The sequence below is a fragment of the Gadus chalcogrammus genome, chromosome 22, assembly GCF_026213295.1.
Source record: "Gadus chalcogrammus isolate NIFS_2021 chromosome 22, NIFS_Gcha_1.0, whole genome shotgun sequence".
Lineage (NCBI taxonomy): Eukaryota > Metazoa > Chordata > Actinopteri > Gadiformes > Gadidae > Gadus > Gadus chalcogrammus.
In genome coordinates, this window is record NC_079433.1 from 5,687,780 (window position 1) to 5,706,689 (window position 18,910).

Consider the following 18,910-nt stretch of genomic DNA (forward strand, 5'->3'; position numbering starts at 1 on the left):
CCTTCTAGTGCCCTGATAGTGCCCTTCTGCTCGTCTGGTCCTTATAGTGCCCTTCTAGTGCTCTTCTGCCCGTCTGGTGCCCTTCTAGTGCCCTTCTGCCCGTCTGGTGCCCCCATGGTTGAAAAAGTGTGCTAAAGTGCCCTCTATGGTGGTGAAAATGAGAGAAAGTGCCTTATTGGCTGCCCTTTACACGTGAACAAAAATGAATGAGTGCCCTGGGTTGCCCCTGATGATGATGATGTGCCCTCTGGAGCAAGAATATGGGAAACTGAAAAAAACATGTTGTGGTTAGCTATTGAGGTGCAGACGTTCCTCTCTTTGGTAGCTGACGAACGGGGAATGCGAGGCGTTGCTCTCATGTGGCGTCGCCACGACAAACAGGTACATCGAGTGGTACTTAAATCTCCACTGGATAACGAAGCAAAAAGCGGATTAAGAGTATGTCAGTACCCATAGTGGAAAAGCGCAATTAGATGCCAAGTTAGAAAAACTTAATATTTTCAGTTTGTATAATCCGTTTAAAATGTATATACATTTTTTGAGCGTTCAAGATCATTCAAGTGTAGGTCATTTCATGCAAGAGAGACGATAATGGTCAGCTATCACCTCAACATGAAGGAAAACTTCCTTAAATGTTTCCGTAGCTGGCTGTCAGCGGTCAAAGACTGTATGGTAGCGGCACATTGAATTTTCTCCAGTCTAATTCTTACTTAAATGTTAGTAAAGATGAAAGCAGTAAGGCATCCTCCTTTCTTTGGCTAAAATATGAAAGTGCACAATGATGTGAACAACTCATTTTGGTGTTTATAAAGTCTCTAGAATAAGGGGAAACAGTGTCTTTGAAGCAGATTTTTTTCTGGGGGAGGACCCCCAGACCCCCCCTTTAAATTATGAGCACAACTATTCTTTTAAGTCCTACATGGAGATGTAACAAGTGCCCCGAATGGGACCTTCAAGGCAGCGCTTGCTAAGGTTAGGGGATAGGACCTTCCAGTAGCGCTGCTTTTAAGGCTCCGTTGGGGGAACAAAACACCATCGCTGGTGGGGCCCCATGTTGTCCAGAATGTGCCCTTTTTATTTTTTCGCCCCTGCCCTTCAAACAGTCTGAATGCGCCACTGGTGTCAATGCAATATTTTGATGATATATTCACAGTATTGTATTACAATATGGCAACAGTATCTATACTATATGTACCTAGCTACCACCTAATTGCAACTTTAAAAAATAAAGCTATTTCTAAACAATTTTATACATTGGAATATTCAACATGGCCTCATAAAGCCAAAGCATGTGTAAATAGTATATTGATGGAAGTGTTTTGAATTGATCACACCAGTGTTTAATTGATGCTCTCTAAGAGATATTCATTTGATAGCTGTGTTCACTGTTTGTTGGAAAAAAACAGTTTTGAGTAGAATTGTTGTAGTTGTGACAAAATGATTAACTCTTATCAGGTTTGTGTTTAGAGTTTTGAGAAATTGAGCTATAGTTTCAGAAAACGTGTTTAAATGATTGAGAAAAACAATATTTTTGAATGTGACCAAAAAATATTGCACTTGTACACAGGTGCAGAACTGGTTCCCGAACAATGTAACAATGTGTCTCGATGCTAGTTAAGCCACGCCCACACCTTAGCCTCTGTCAAGTCATATATGCCCATAGGGTCTTCCTTGCAAGGTGTGTCTCGTCCCCCTATCAGATGCACTCTGCCACTCCGGTGTGATCCCCTGTGCCCCAAATCCCAAGACTGTGCATTATGTAATGCTTTTACATAGCATTAACTTGCTTTTATCTCTACAGCTCAAGATTACAAAAAAGCACCCGCTCCTCTGAATTATGTATACTAACAGAACGCTTTTTTCCCAAGCTGCAAAGCTGCCTGTTTTACCAAAGAATATTTTGATAGATACATTGTTGAAAAAAAGAGCAGCTTACATTGCAAACACAAACAACGGCCAGAATTGTAATGCACACAGCAGCACCTTGACGATGACAAAGCACGAGAGACAGGAGACGGCATTACGGGAACATGTCCTGACAAGCCCCGGGGAAGGCCCGCTACAAACTGCAGGCAGGAGGAGCGGGGCGGCGGGAGTCTTGACAGGACAAGAAGGGGCAGAATCTTGCAGGTTTCAACAAGCTCTTTTAAGTGAGCAATGGGAGTCGGCTTTTTCTTTTTTTTTCTCCTTATATTAAGTTTGCCTAGGCAGAATGATATGAAGATCTCCAAGCTACGGGTGCTCCGTGCATGTTATGCGTGTGTGGAGTGACTGACTGTCACGTGCATGCATGCAACCAATAAAGTGTGGATGGACAAGGATCATACCATAAAGCGAGCAGCAAGGGGCAGGGAAGCGCGTTGGGCTCATATGCAATAAAAACAATCAGCAATTTATTGATAATGTAGTTTTTACTTTTGAATCCTAATAGGAAGTATTCAATAATTTAAGTGATATGTAGGCCTACAAATACGGATCATAAGTTAAAACGGGCTGCATTCGGCTGAATTATAAAAGGTATAAATGGTCATTTGAAGAGCCGTTTGGAAGCCGAAAGAGCCGACGAGTGAGCTGATCCGAATGATCCGGCTCCCTAAAAAGAGCCAAAATCCCCATCACTAGCCTATATGGTACGCTCCACCCAGTGAGCCACCAGGACGCCCCGATGTGCAGTTTTTGACATCCTGAATGTCATCACATCACATTGACATGTGACACGTGTCACGTGATCACCTAGATGACCTGAACACTGGAGCAGGTGTTCAAGATACAGGGACAGGGGGCAGAATGAGGGACTCAAAGATGATGCGGACACACAGGGAGCCAGCGGAGTGAGATGTGGATGGGAGTGGGACCTGCTCACTGAGCAAATCAAGACTTTCATCCAGTGCCTTTTTTTGTCAGCAGCGACCGCTGACAACACAGCCAGTATAGTCACCAGCATCCAAGGAGGAAAGTTCCTCCCAGACAGAGGTGTGCTGGCCCCCCGGCATACTGGGACAGATTCCGGTGGTGCCGTTCAAGCATCCGTCAAGACGTGGCCGGTTCTGCTCTGCCTCCTTTACCGGCCCCCTTTGTGTGCCGAGCATTCGGGGTGTGCGCAGGAGATTGTGCTGCACGCGTCCGTGTTCCGGCACTGGGCTCACTGGACAGCCACAACCCAATCAGTTAGTGCGCAAACACATTAAAGTATAAGTAGCGCGCAGCAGTGAGAGGACGGAAGCCATGTACCCAAAGGGAAAGTGGGGCAGAAAAACTGGAGGAATCATGCAGTAGAGCCGGCACAGGCCCCAAACCATAACCATTTTTACTGACTGTCGCATATACTGAAGAGCAGTCCGTCCTCGGGTGATTTGATTTGGACCCCCCCCCCCGATGCCCTTGCCAGCCCTGTTCAACATAAGCCACTTATAATAATAATTTGCACTTTGTGGAACCAAAAGCCGTTTAGCATTAGTATTCGACTCTGAATATTAATTTTGATGATACCATTAGTAATATCCCGTCCCTGCTTAGATAATGGGAATATGTTGTGTATTAGAATGTCGAGTCTGACTTTTGTGTTTTTGTGTGAATATGAAACATGAGGCTGTTCTGCATCGAATCGTAAAATGTAGAGCATAAATGTGTCGTGCTGCTGTTTGACAAGGACTATAATGCATCACTACAAGAAAATCACCTTTCTGTTTCGGTTCCATCCACACACTTCCTGTTCCTTGGACCTCAACTGTTTGGGCTGTGAATCAGTGAGCCTTAAGTTGCAGTAGTTATCTAACCCCAAAGGTAAACACGAGTAAAAACACATTGCATATGCGAAGGACGCACGTTCCTTGTGATAGCTTGCGTTGACATATCTTGTGTTGACTTTTTTTTAACTGTGAGACTTGTTTCTGTAGGTCATGAAGAGCAGTATAAAGAAGCGTGCACCCTTTTGCTATGGCCTGTTCATCCTATGAATTGCCCAAATTACATAACTACTTGTCTTCGATCAAAGAGGCTTGAACATTATTCAGTTAAATTCATTTATGTGCCTTTATCTATGTTTCTTTAGTACAATAGCTGCCAAATAGCACTCCACTTGTCACCTTGGGTGTACTGTGTTCATTGTTTGTCTATGGCATGGCGGTTGAGAGTTGTTTATCAACGCCTGATCTCGTGCTGTACGGTCAAACGGTAAACAATGCAGGACCGAAGAACAGGTTGAACGGTTGGAATGTGACAACACCAACAGAACATGTTGGTCAATGGCCCGGAGACATGAAAATATCTCAGAAATCTCTCTCTCTCTGGACTCTAGGTCATTCATACAATACGTGTTGCTGAAGCACAACAATAAAATAATGTATTACAGTTTTTCTAAATCGTTTAAACACGTTTTCTGAAACTATAGCTCAATTTCTCAAAACTCTAAACACAAACCTGAGAAGAGTTAATCAGTTTGTCAAACTACACAAATTCTTCTCAAAACAGATTTCTTCCACCAAACTGTAAACACAGCAATCAAATGAATATCTCTTAGGGAGCATCAATTTAACACTGGTGTGTTCAATTCAAAATACAGGTATCAATACTGTTGCCATATTGTAATACAATACTGTGAATATATCATATAAATATTGCATTGATACAATCGTATCAGAAGACGGTACAATGCATATTTGTCTATCCAATGAGCTCCAATGGGCTAAACTAACAATCCCAGCTTCCCAGAGTCATACAGCTATAGTTGATGCTGCAACATTGTTCTGACAATACACAAATGTTACCTATTTTGGTAAATTACAGTACAGTAATTGCACTGATAAGTAAAATGAAAAACACTACAGCAAGAAAATGTTTAGACTGTCTTTCGGGGGATGTAATGATGAAATCAGTGCAAGTACAAGTACAAAAAGGTAACAAAGCAATTTATTTTGCTGTAGTACAGTAAAATGTTCAGCTCAACTGACTAAAAGCTTTTCGAAGGCCAACTAAAATTAAAATAAGAATATAAATGAGGTGAAACAGATCTACATGTAAATCAGTATGTATCGAACCTCCAATCCTGATCAGACCAAAGGACCATATCAACAAAACAGTGGAGCTCACCGAGTCCTCTTTTATGCTCTGACATATGATTGAAGTGTTTTGCCAGGTGAGAAGTGAGTTAGATTTATTGGTAATTAGTTGTTGCGTTTTGAAGGCCAGTGTGATGCAGGTGAACCAAGTGTGCTAAATGTTGAGATTTTTTGTTAGAGTTTAGCGAAAATGTGTTTTTGCTAAAAAACACATTTAAAGTTTTCAGAATTGTGTGCATATTTCATAGTTCAATTTTTCGTGTGTATACAATCGAGAAAAACAGTAGAGTAAAGTAGGTAAGTAAGTGGTGGGTACAAAGTGTATGATACGTTTTGTGCCCACAAGACACATTGTGATATCTAACTGGAATGGTGTACACACACACACACACACACACACACACACACACACACACACACACACACACACACACACACACACACACACACAATGCTGAACCAGGGGTTAAGGTTACTGTAGCAGGTTCAATGAGCGAATGGGAGGTTTGCTTGGAAGCACACTCAAGTCTTTTATTGGCTTCAATTACGATAGTCAAGAAATTATAAATCTGCTACCGTGGTCACAGGGAACGTTTACAGAGCCTTTCTCATAAGTAGTTCAGGGCTCCAGTCCTCTGTCTCTCGATCCCTTCCTACTACAAGATAAAGCAGGCACGTAAATTCACACTCCCTGATTGGTCAGATTGCGAGCAGGTGTGCGCAATAAGACCCAATCCACCCAGCCGCTCCGGTGTGCTCCCAACCTGCCCATACTCCCCCCTGCAGGCCAGACGCCGTATGTTCCCCCCACAGTTACCTCATCTGTCCAAACGTGTGAAACGTTTCCTCTTAACTAACGCTAAGAAAATAACAGGAAGATGGGCCCATACCAGAGCACCATCACAATAACGGGACATCCCTGGGCTGTGGTCGAATATACTGTCAACCAAGCAACAGGGAACCCATTAGGTAGGCAGATCAATACAGGTAATTGGCCTTCCATATCCACGCACACACACGCACACGGACACACACGGATCTGGAATCGCCTCAGGTAAGGTAATTGGCAAGTTTGCATTATTATTTTGCTTTCTGCTCCAGCGTCTGGGTCGCGAGTGCTATATAAATAAAGTTGCCTTGCCCTGCAATGGAAGGTCCGGGGTGAAGTCTGACAATATAAAGTCATGAAATGAACATGCAAGCAAAAGTTCGTTTTTTTCTGCTGACTTAAAAAAGGCGGCGTGACACTTAAGACGAAACTGAGAGCGAAGTATAGAATGTCGTAGAGTGATAGCGCGCAGTGTGGTTTATCTGTAAAGTCTGCCCTGAAGCCAGTGAGCGACGAAGGCTGTGGTTCGAAATCAATCATCCGTGTGTGTGTGTGTGTGTGTGTGTGTGTGTGTGTGTGTTTGGCTGCGTTCAAGTGCTTGTGTGAGCATGTGAGTTTTTAAGTGAGTGTGTCTAGTGTTCTGTATAGTGTGTTAGGGTCACTTTCTCAGCCTTCTATCTTCTTCCCTCACTCTCTGCTTCCATCATAGTCATTATGTCTCCGGTTAATTGCTAATCTTCCCCCTGGGAGCTGAGTAGGCATGTCGTTTAGAAACCGGAAACGGTTGTTCTTTAAGGCTTGGTGAACTATATCTACATATACATATATATATATAAAATGTAAAATGGACATATATATATATAAAGATTAGATACGACTTTATTAATCTCCTGTAGGAGAAATGTGTCAAATATTGTTATCTATACTGTATATATCTATATATGTATCTTTTTAAAATAATGCTTCATTTCATTAGTTCATTATTAACCCTAGTTCATCATTATTTACTACTATACATATATAAGTTTAGGAAGTCTGATGAAGACTTCATCAGTAGGAGATTAGCCCGAGAGAGTCCTAAAGGGATTCTGGTGAGATTTGGGGGCGAAAGGTCTCTTGGCTGAGATTCAAACGCGTGGGCCAACGCATCTGTCCTGCCCCTCATATTCATGCTCAAGTTCACCGAACCCGATGATAATGCTCTGGCATGAAGAACTTCGTACTACAGTACGACTTGGCGGGCAATACGAGGTCATGAAACACTATGCTGGCCTTTGGAACCAGACACACACACACACACACACACACACACACACACACACACACACACACACACACACACACACACACACACACACACACACACACACACACACACACACACACACACACACACACACACACACACACACACACACTCCAGCGGCCCAAAATCAATTCTGCACGGTAGTCTTTCGTTCACATTTGCTCACCCCTTGTGCTTTCATGCGATCTAATAAATTGTGCAAGATAATAAAGGTGATTTTAGTGTCTGATATAAAGTTGGGTATACACATATATATATATATATATACTGGGTTATCGTGATCAGCATTTGCCATTGTGATTTGTCCTGATGTATATTACTGTATATATATATATATATATATATATATATATATACAGTAATATACATCAGGCAAAATCACAATCGTGATCAGCATTTGCCATTGTGATTTTGCCTGATGTATATTACTGTATATATATTACTGTATATATATATATATATATATACAGTAATATACATCAGGACAAATCACAATGGCAAATGCTGATCACGATAACCCAGTGTGATACGGGTTTACATAACTATTTGGACAATCTTTGGAGGAAACAGCTTATCTCTGGCTCACATCCACGTACAGTCAATTCAAAATAGATTAGCAGGAATAACCACGTTGTCCATTATACCACTGAATTACGCAAGGGATTATGGGATGTGGAACCTCTAGCCCCCGTTTGGGCCGGGGCAGGAAACGAGGTAGGAGGCTAGTTCCGAAGTAAAAAAAAATCTCAGCAGCATTTTGTATGTGTGCCCCTAGTTTTGATGGGATTAGTTTAGCACTTTCTCGCTAATTGTTTGAGAAAAATGGAAATAGTCTCTATTTCGTCGAATATCCAAAGCCCTCTATTAACATGCCGCCCCGTTTTGGTGCTTGTCCGTTTTGCGTCAGCATTATCGAGTTCCGGCCGCAGACGAAATTCAAAAAATCTTTTTAAACTCCTTTTCAAAAGAGGTTTATTCATAAACAAAAAGCCTTTGAAGTACATCAGCCAAAGCAGGGCTAAATGACGCCAAGTGTGGATTACTTGAATTGTATTACTGCTGTTCAGCTGCCAAAAACAGCTTTGTGTTTGTATTGCAAATTTAATTCACAGTGTGAGAGAATCCTCTTGTTCTATTATTATACTGACAGCCCTTAACACCAGCCCAGGCTGCTAGCATCATCCAGTGATGAAAACTAGAAATACATTTTAGAAACTGACCTCTTGGCATTGTGGAAAACAAACACTGCAGAAACCTGAAGTTAATAACAAGGGTTTGGAAAACCACTACGTGGGGGTAGTGGTTTTCCAAACCCTTGTTAGTAACTTCAGGTTTCTGCAGTGTTTGTCACGTTGTTACAAATGACAATTAATTTAGATGTTTAAATAAGTGTCATTCTTAGTGTGGCCTCCAATTAGCAAACCGTTTGAGGGCTTAAGTTGCTAACGTTTAAAATTGAATTGATTGACCAGATAAGCAGGATAACCTCATTGACAGAGGAAGGGGAGAAAAAGATTATTTGACAACGGCAGCCTTTGCACTGCTATGTAGACAGAAGGATCTCACACGGAACCTTTACCCCCGCAGTCTCATGATCGATGCATGTTAGCTCACTTTCACTTTATCACCTCTTTCTTGCTCTAATCTCTCCCTCCCTCTATATCGCTCTACCTCCATCTCTTCCTCTAATTCTCTCTCTCTCACTCCAAGTCTTTCTCTCTCTCTCTCTCTCACTCCAAGTTTCTCTCTCCCTCAAAGTCTCTCTCTCTCTCTCCCTACAAGTCTCTCTATCTCTCACCAAGGCTCTCTCTCTCTCTCCAAGACTCTCTCTCCTTCCAAGTCTCTCTCTCTCTAAGTCTGTCTCTCTCTCTAAGTGTCTCTCTATGATCGAAGCATGCCTGCTAGGTCCCTTTCACTTCAGTCTCTCCCTCCCTCTATCGCTTTACCTCTGTCTCTCTGCCTCCCTCTAGGAAAGGAGAAATCGAGATGAGGTGTTGTCTCTTCTACACTAGAAGGGACAAGGGCTGAACGTTAACTACAACCTTGATCCTCCGAAACCCCAAAATCCCAGAATGAACGGTCAACTGAACGAGCTGCACTTTATATAACTGTTTAATTTTATAAATGTAATCTAAATCCATTCATCACAAAGCAACCTTTTCATTTTAAAACAAATATTTTTTTAGATAGCTAGAAATTAATGTATTGTATTGCCTCTGTATTAAATCACTCAAACTCTTACTATTTCAATAAGCAGCCTTATAAAGGGTCACGCCGCGTCCTGCTACGCGGTCCAATACCTCCATCTAGTGGCTACCTGACGCCAGTGGTTCTCTCCTGACACACCAGTCTACAATCACCAATCACCATTCCCTACTTCAGCCGGGGATCTCCTATCAGCCGGCGCCAGTTCGTCGTTACGTCTACCCAGTTAGTATCGGTCCTACCAGCATTCTTGAACATCTGTTTCGTAGCCTGTCCCCTTGGTAACCATCTCTCCTGTTCTCTAGTTCTCCCCCTGCCACCGAACCCCTGCCTGCCTGACTAGCCGCCTGTCATCGAGCCCTTGCCTGTCTGACTGCCTGCCTGTTCCGGATCCCTGCCTGCCTGATTACCCGCCTGCCTACCAATAAATCACGTTCCCTTTACCCCGTCTCTGCCTCCCTGTGTTCAGCACTTCGGTCCCCACGTCCTGTTCCATAACATAAAGAAGGCAGTACGGAACCATGTAATAGTATTGTATCAAAAATCAATTATAAAATATGCGAAAGAATGACTAACGCTTTGCCTTCTATAAAAAGGTAGATAATTCTAAAGAAAATAACAGGAGTGATGTTGCTAACAGTAATCATAACCGTGCTGCCATGAACCTAGTTTGCTGGCACCATGGGTCGGGGTACATGTATCCCGCTCACTCCTGCCTTAATGGCTGCCTGCTGATGCCATCCCTCTTCCTCTACCCACCGGTCTTCCTCTTGCTGCACCGCTGGCTCTTCCTTTCCTTTTTCCTGTGGCCGTCCCTCTTTTGTTTTCCTGTGATGGGTCTTGCCCGCCAAGAGCCAAGGGGACTCCGGGCATCATCGACAGCTGAAATTGATACCCCCAAATGACGAGCTATCATAAGCTGTCTTCTTGGAACATACAGTATTCACATGTCAACAGAAGCACTTACAAAAATCTTATGATACAGAAAGGACATGATCAGCAACAAAGAATATCGATGAAGCTATATTGAAAGAGTGGTCATGTGTTTCAGAAAACGTTAGTACTTTTACTTATTAATGTTAAGTGTGTAAATAATTTAGCAATACATTTGTATTTATACATTTTATTCATCAGAACTTTAATATATTTTGATGTTTTTTTCTGTTGTGACTATAAAACAATAAAATAGTTCATTTTTAAACTCTATTACCTTATAATTTTAGTGAGGACTCATAAATAACTACAAATAACCAATGTTAGGGGAATCTGTTCATGTTTTGTTACGCGTTTCTGCAGTCGGTTGCACCAGCAGAACGTAAACCCGATCATAAGTTTGGGTGTAAAGTCCGCCTTAACCCTACGCTCGACGTAGCTAGTGTCAAACTAAAAATTTTCTAAATTTTGGTTGCACCACCATAACTTAAGTTGTAACGTTACTAGTTGTGCATAAATTGTACCAGTGTCGCTTTTAATGACGTTTAGATAATTTCAAGCCAATCATTGACAGCTAACAATGTAAACAGGAAATACCGGCAAGTTTCCACCTTATCCGAGTGAAGACGCGTTAGCAAATGAGAGGGCAAACAAAACAGTTTCAGTCAAATTTGCTTGGACGGTATAGGCGTGAGGTTAAGCTATTTGATGGCGGATTTTATAAATAAATAAATTAAATATTCCGCCCGGCAAAACCGAAATCGCGCATATAATTCAACATCATCATAATAAAGAAATGGATCGATACGGTCACGGACAATCCGTTCCCGGCGCAAACCGCGTTGAAACTCCTCTTCCCATTGCTCAAAACGAATAGCCATCTTTACCCTGCCTAAGGCCACGTTCAGCGTTTTTTGTAATAGGGAAAAGTTGAGCCTACCGTTTTTTCACCAAAAAGAAAAGCTGGCAGCGTTTTTGGCCCTAAAAGCGCCAAGAGCGTTTTTTTTCTATCGCCTAGCAACGAATCCATTCTAGACCCGACGTTACTCGCCTACTACCTATCCAGGCTAGCTAGAGCTCATTAGACATGTTGTAGATCTCGACACACATGTTCTGTAATTAAAACTATTAATCGCTCCACCGGCACTTTCCCGAGTGATTTGTCTGCCATTGTTTCTTGTTTTGACAGTTGAGAGTTTCCTTTGTGACGAAGTGGCAATGTTCCGCTTGTGATTGGTCAGTTGCCCAAAAGACGCCTGACGTCGGCCGCTTTCTTCCTGAAAGTTGATTTTTTTTCAACGTATGGCAGAAAAAAACGCTGGGAGAGGCGTTTAAAAAAGCGGCCGTGACTTTTTCCAGAAACGCTCTGCTCCATAGGAATATAATGTAAAACAAGCGCTGGCAGATTTAAAAAAACGCTAGATGTGAACGCGGCCTTAGTGTTGAAATCTTTTTACGTTTTTTTCTTTTAACGGTTCTTTATCGTTAGTATGGAACTTACACCAGCTAGAGGGGAGGTGTAAAAGATAAGTTATAACTTAGTGTTACGTTGAAACCATCTGCTTGGTGGAACTGCTATTTTTTTTTAGTAGAGTGTAAAGTCGAACGTTTGGGTGATTCAACGTAGCCTAAGTGGGACCTTACGTTCTGCTGGTGCAACCAGCTGCTGGAATTTATTTTTAAACTATATATCGGCCTGTATATCGGAATATCCGATTTTTAAATCACCAAATATTAGTATCGTATCGGCCTTAAAAATCCTTTATTGGTCAGGCTCTACTGTATATATAATATGGTTCATTACATGGCTTTTTTATTTATGCAATTGCAACAAAGTGGTTTAAGACCTTGAATGGAATGACTTCCAATGCAGGAGATATAATTAGCAACAAGTCAACCTTTTGCACCAGCTGTGCGTCATTTCAAATGCTTACAACACAGTGATAACTGTTACAGAAGGCATACCATATTAAGTGATGTGACATTTTAATATGATTCTAGCCTTAAGTAGTGGTATTAACCCTAGTTAGTTAGATTTTTTGGACCACGGTTAACAGTGCTGGGCTAAAATGGCCCACCATGCTATTATCAATGTAACTTTATCTAATTCTTATTTCCCTAATCCATCTAAATTTAGCAGGTTAACGTAACTTTGACCGACGTAAATTGCCGCTATCTCGTTGCAAATTATTTAAATAACATTAAGTGATTAAACGTAATGTATAAAGCTTTCATACATTACCTCGTCCGTGAATCACTCCCCCCCCCCCCCCCCACCCCCATCTTGCGTGGACTTGGCGTGATCCAAGGAGCTGAACAATGTGGTTCCGTTAGTGAAAATCCCATTAATATTCTGCATCGAGGTTATGATTGAAAACATGCTCTTGTGGAAGCCACAAGTTAAAGTAAAGTTTTCAGAATAACTTTTTTGATTCGCGATGTCATTTAAAAGTAGTACACTACCCAGTACCCACAATCCTAAAGTGTAACACGAACTTGTTTAGTTGGTGGAGCTCGCTGATACCGTGGAAACGTTTACCGCCGGCGCTAAAGTCAAACCGTTGATTACTGCAACCTGAAATCGTTTACCGCAGATGTGATTTCCCTTTCTGACATGATGCGGTTTTTTAGAGGTGAGGACAAGAGAGTCCAAATCCGGGTTGTGGTGAGTTTTGCTGGCTGGCTAGTTAGTAGGTAGCTCACATGAGTTGTACTATATGGAATATCTACGCGTGTGGAATAATATAATACGCCCGAATGCATCTTTTATCACATTAGTGAATTATGGCACTAATTTGTCGCCATACCTCCTCGTTCCAACTAATCTACGCAATGTTCTACCCAGGGCCGGCGATCGGCATAGGTAACCTAGGCGCACGCCTAGGGCTGCAAATGTGTTGGGGGCGCCCTCTCGTGACGCCCTCAATTAATTAATTAAATTATATGAAACAAGCTAAATAAAACATGTTCACCAAACATGTTCCTAAATGGAACGGACAAGGGAGGGGAAGGGCGATTAACTGTTAGTGCGTATTGTAGTACGCAGTAGTACCCTTCCTTCCCCACCCTTGCCTTTTCCTCTAAATCAAATGTTTGATGGTCACGAATAATATAATTGGCTTGGTTCCAGGCATAAAACTCTTTATAGAATGATTTTCTGGAAAGTCAATGGAGAAAATGACTTGGAAATTTACTGACGGAACCAAAGCCGTTCAAAAAGGGAAGGGACAACACACATGATTAAAAGGGTTAAAAGTAATATTAATTAATATAAAACACATAAGAATGTACAGACATGAAATCTGCATAGTCAGTGGTGTGTATATGTGTATGGTTGAGTGGAACATGTGTTGTGCTGTGTTGTGCGGTGTGAACACAAGACCAAACATTGAGCCAAACCAAAAAGACCCAAAACCTTAAGTGACAAAACTAACAAATCAAACCTAAAGCCAATCAGCCAAGGCGCGAGAAAGAGAGGGACAGACTCTCAGCCTAGCTCTTCTTCTTGTCAGGGCAAACGTGAGACAGGATGAGATCCACCATGTTCTTGATGATGGGCGGGGGCGGGTGGATGTTGTGGGGGCTACGATGGGCTAAGGTCATCTCCCAGGCATCCACAAACACAACACCCAGGCCCTTGAACATGGTCCTGAGAACCTTGTCGATCTGCAGTGAGAACCAGTCGCTGCTGTGCTTGCTCGTCGTCTGGTCCATGGCCACAAAGTTAGCCGAGCGAATTATCACGAGGGTTCCGGGGCCCCGGTCCAGGAGCCGTACCAGCGCCTGGCGGATGTGCCGCATGCGCCGGATGTAGACCTCAATGGGGAAGGATGTGAAGTGGGCCCAGATGCTGAAGACCACCACGGTGTCGGGGCCTCCGGCCAGGCCGTCCAGCTCATTGGCGACGTAGCGTAGCTCGCTGGTGCTGACAGGGAAGATTCTGATGGGCGGACCGTGACAGCGGTAGTTCATCAGGATGTTGTGTTTAAAGTCCACCGCCATCAAGGGGCCAACTTTCTTTGAACGGTGCAGGTTGAAATCTGATTTGAAGGAATGACCGAAAGAATGTGCACATTGGAAATGAACAATGGGACATGAATAAGGGTCAGAGCTTCGTGCGAGCAGAGATAATGTGCCGGTGCTCACCTGGTATGAATGCGCTGAGGTACTCAAACCACTGCCTCATCGTGGAGTCTCCGTACATATGGATCACCTTGCCAGTAAGGCACTGCGTGATGGACGAGGAGTCGTTAAACTTGCGAACAGAAGTTCCACCGAGGGGCCTCCAAGTGCCTTGGTAGTAATAGCCAGAAGGGGTGTACTTGTCCGGCTCTGCTTTGATGGTGCTGTTTTCTAACTCTTGTCCATCTGGAATATGAATATGACACAAATGCCAAAGATGAAATACATACAACTGGCCACCACCACCACATAAGCAACCCCCTCCATAAACTGGAGCAATGACTGTGTACCTATCTTCTGAGGAAGCACGTTGATCCGATCAGGTCCTGACGCATGGATGACAATTTTGAGGTTGATACGGCTGCGAGGAATTAAACAAATAGGTATAAAACACATTTCCAAAGTTATAAATGAAATGAGCGAGAAAAGCATCGTGCAGCGCCAGACCTCTGAAATAGCAGCGCTTCTTGGTTGGTGTAGAGGGGCTTCTCGTAGCCACCCATGGCGTGGTTGATCCTGGTGTCACAGCTCAGCAGCTTAGGCTTCAAGCAGTACCAGGGCTCCCCTGTGTGGAGGTTGGTGTAGTTGCACAGTGGCTGCTGCGCGGAATCAGGCGGCAGGCACGGGATGCACGTGGTGGTCTCGGACAGATTGCCCGAGCGGAACAGACTCTTGAAGAAGACCCGGTTGGGCCGCTCCTCGCGGAGCCGCTGCAGCACGGCCACAGCCTCACTGGAGTGCACCATGGTGATCTGCACCTGGGCCGAGCCCCCCCACAGCAGGGGGAACAGCGCCGAGTAGGAGCCGTTGAGGTGATCCACTACCTTACCTGCCACCCCAGCCTGCAGCTCCGGGGAATGGAGCCGGGCCACCAGGAAGTCTCCGCCGTAGCGCTTGGGACTGCCCTGGAAGTCGTGCATCTGGACCAGGGCCTCCAGCTGGTCCCCAACACGCCACTCCTTCTGGCCCTTTGAGGGCAGGATGGTGAACAGGCTGTGCACAGGGTCGCTGGTCTGGTTGAGAGGCACAGGGGCGGGGCGGGCGGGGAGCTTGGGCCAGGCGATGGCTTTGAGGAGGTAGCGGTCCTCCAGGGCTTCGTCTTGTGTGGGCTTCAGGCCCAGGTGGCTGCAGAAGGTGTGGGTTTGGTATGAAGGGAGGGGCCGCTTCTGGGGGAAGGCTGCGTGGCTGCTGGTCTGGTCCTGCAAAAATATTGACGAGAAGAGAGGTTTGGTTTAATGTGAGGCTGACCGCGGCATTGAGTAGTAGTCTTGAAAACTTAGACAGACTTTATATAATCGCCAAATTTCATAGGTGCGGACACGCGACAAATCTGTGTATCTGCCGTGCGTAAGGGCCGGGATTATATCATTGTAGTTGGTGCCTGCTCGCAAAGTTTACACACGGCGGAAAAAATATATATGCTGATCATCCCCGTCATTCCTAATCTCTCCACTGTGGTAGCTTGTGATTGGTGAGATTGATGGCGGGTACTTCTGGCGGTGTGGGGGTGTGATATACCCCCCAAAACTCTATATGAGAGTTAGTGAGTTCCTTCAATAGTGCAATATAAATGTATAGACGTACTATCATTAAGGTATAATTCAAGTTTCTTCAGGAAAACTGAGCAGAAAGTAGTAACAAACAATATTATTAAGGATAATAAATACTAAAATTTCACCTATGCTCACTAGGGAATTTTACAATTTTTTATTAAACGAAATGTTCCTTTATCACAAACACACAATGACCGATGCAAGACTAACCTCCAGAGTGAGAATGTTGCGCAGCAGGAAGATGAGACCAGAGAGTGCGAGGATGAGGAAGATGAGGGCGCATTTGAACCGACAAAAGATGATCCCCTTCAGCCTGCCATGGTTAGCTACCTCTTCATTTTCCGTTGTAAACATCGTGGCAGGAATAGCATTGGGTTTTTTCAACACTTAAACTATAGAGAGGAGAGACAATTAAAAACATGTAAGTTTAACAGATTAGAATATGTGTTTGTGTCTTTCTGTCGGTCCGTCAGTCCGTGTGTGTGTGTGTGTGTGTGTGTGTGTGTGTGTGTGTGTGTGTGTGTGTGTGTGTGTGTGTGTGTGTGTGTGTGTGTGTGTGTGTGTGTGTGTGTGTGTGTGTGTGTGTGTGTGTGTGTGTGTGTGTGTGTGTGTGTGTGTGTGTGTGTGTGTTTGTGTGGGGAGGGGGGGGGGGTAAGATTCATCACACGTGATAGTCAATCGCGCCAACAACAACACAATTGCTACCAGTTCATTTGATGTCCTTGATTAATAATAATAATAATAATAATACATTTAATTTAGAGGCGCCTTTCAAAACACCCAAGGTCACCTTACAGAGCATATAGTCATCATACATTTTTTAAAAAACAAGACATTGTGGAAAAAATAAATAAATAAATAAATAAATAAACATAAGCAATAAGAAATAAATAAAACAAAAACAAGACAAAACAAAACAAAAGAACAAACAAAACAGTGATCAGTTAGACGTTGTGTGCGAGTTTGAACAGGTGAGTTTTGAGTTGTGACTTGAAGGTTGTAATGGTGTCTGACTGTTTTATGTGTGGGGGGAGGGAGTTCCAGAGCCTGGGTGCTGAACAGCTGAATGACCGGGCACCCATTGAAGTGAGTCGTGATGTGGGGATACATAGTAGTCCAGCAGAGGTTGAGCGGAGGGAGCGGGAGGGAGTGTATTCTTGGAGGAGGTCGCAGAGATAACTGGGGGCTAGGTTGTGGAGAGCTTAGATTAGTCTGCTATTAGGCAGTTTGGGAATAACAAAAAGTTATAAAGTAAAAGCTATCGATCCAAATACAGTGTAACTATTCTGTATGTCTAATGATGTATTTGTAGACTTCTTATACCCTCCCTCTTCCTGTAAGAAGATTGCTTAGACCTATGCTACATACATGCATCATTAACTGACTGAAGATTCTGAAAATAAAATTCACATTTGTCACTAGACAAAAAATATCACTAGTTCATACCTTTATGTACCTGCCATTTCTACAGTACCACTTCTACAACCAAACTACAACATGGGGGAAACTGATTGATCACCTTTTAACGAAGGCTTCTTTCATGAAATCTCCGACAGTGAACAGCTTGTCGAGCCTTACCATCTCTGAGCTGCCACAAAACTAGCAGCAATTAGTTGAATTTTTAGATTTTATCCACTTCTTGAAAGCATATTTGCTCTGATCAGATTTCCGCAGCAACTGCTCTTCTTTGTTCAAGTCCTGCTGGGTAGGCCTCTCAGCAAATGCTGTTTGTTTGTTCTGGAAATGTCCTTTGACCGTTGGCAGTAAAAGCAAACAGAATTAAACAACATTCTTTCGGGACTTATCTTTTGTTTGCTTCAGGGGCTTAGCCATCTTTTCAGAAGTGAGGGGGACAAATTGGTCTATTGAGTGATTTATCACGCCTCGTGCCCACTGCCTCCGTCCGTTGACTGATCCCCATTGACTTTGAATGGGGACAAAAAGTTTTTTTTTTTTTTTTTTAAGTTGAAAAATTTTTCGGCAGCGACGGATCCGTCATCCAATCAGATCGCGTATGCAAAAGTGTGCAATGTCTCGGCCTCTGACGACCCCGGAAAGCTCCCCCTTCCGTCAGCCAAGCCTTCCGACGTCCTTTGACTGACGGTGCAGTGGGCATGAGGCGTCAGCCTCTCGCATTCAGTTGCACCTCCATAGTGGCTACATAACCACAAACAGCACAGCACCAGGGGACCGACTTTAGTTCTTTAAAATGATGTAGGCTACTATCAAAATCTAAAGTTAAAATCTAAAGCTGCCAAACTCTGGTTGAGTTGACACAGAATGACCCTCGAGCATCTACAGGTTAAGTAACCAGATAATAAGTGCCAAATGACAACACTGAACACGAAAAGTTCTTTAAAACACCATTCCTGTTTCAAATTATCAGCACCAAAATGGAATGGAATTGACAGGGTAATAAGCCACATCATTTAATTTAATGGCAAGAAGTGACAAGTGAAAGTGACAACAATAAACATATCGACATGAAGATGTAGCTATTTTACATATGCCGTCGTCAATTATGACAACACAGATGTGCAAAATTAATCACTAAGACAAATGGTATGACCTATACCTGCTTCCTTTAAAACACAAATAGTGCAGTAGTCAAATAATATCAGCAAATAAATAATAAACAAAAAGTCTCTTTGAATATAAACTAAACTAATCTTAGAGTCACTCTTATCCTATAGACATTTCCTTAGCCAGTTATAATTTCTCCTGCAGTGATATAGATAATAAATGTTCAAAGCAAAACTTATAAATAATATTAAGAATAGTAGTGTTGACGTAGCTGTGGAAATTAATCGCAAAGTCACTTTTATCCTATAGATAATTTCTCCTC

The 18,910-nt window shown here is 43.1% G+C and overlaps 1 protein-coding gene across 7 annotated transcripts in view; it reads right to left on the reverse strand.

The window, feature by feature from the left end:
• Positions 1-13,442: 13,442 nt before the first annotated feature.
• LOC130375460 (NXPE family member 3-like) overlaps positions 13,443-18,910 on the reverse strand; it is a 43,655-nt gene continuing 38,187 nt past the window's right edge. For 4 of the 7 annotated variants that reach the window (XM_056582392.1, XM_056582394.1, XM_056582393.1 and 1 more), the window contains 5 exons: positions 16,276-16,457; positions 14,960-15,711; positions 14,803-14,873; positions 14,477-14,698; positions 13,443-14,370 (listed from right to left, as the gene is read on the reverse strand). In XM_056582392.1, the coding sequence (XP_056438367.1) occupies positions 13,823-14,370; positions 14,477-14,698; positions 14,803-14,873; positions 14,960-15,711; positions 16,276-16,419 (1,737 nt within the window). In that variant the 5' untranslated portion in view covers positions 16,420-16,457 and the 3' untranslated portion in view covers positions 13,443-13,822. Of the gene's footprint in view, positions 14,371-14,476; positions 14,699-14,802; positions 14,874-14,959; positions 15,712-16,275; positions 16,458-17,584; positions 18,902-18,910 lie in introns of those variants that run through there. The other 3 variants (XM_056582390.1, XM_056582388.1, XM_056582389.1) reach the window with 2 other exon arrangements.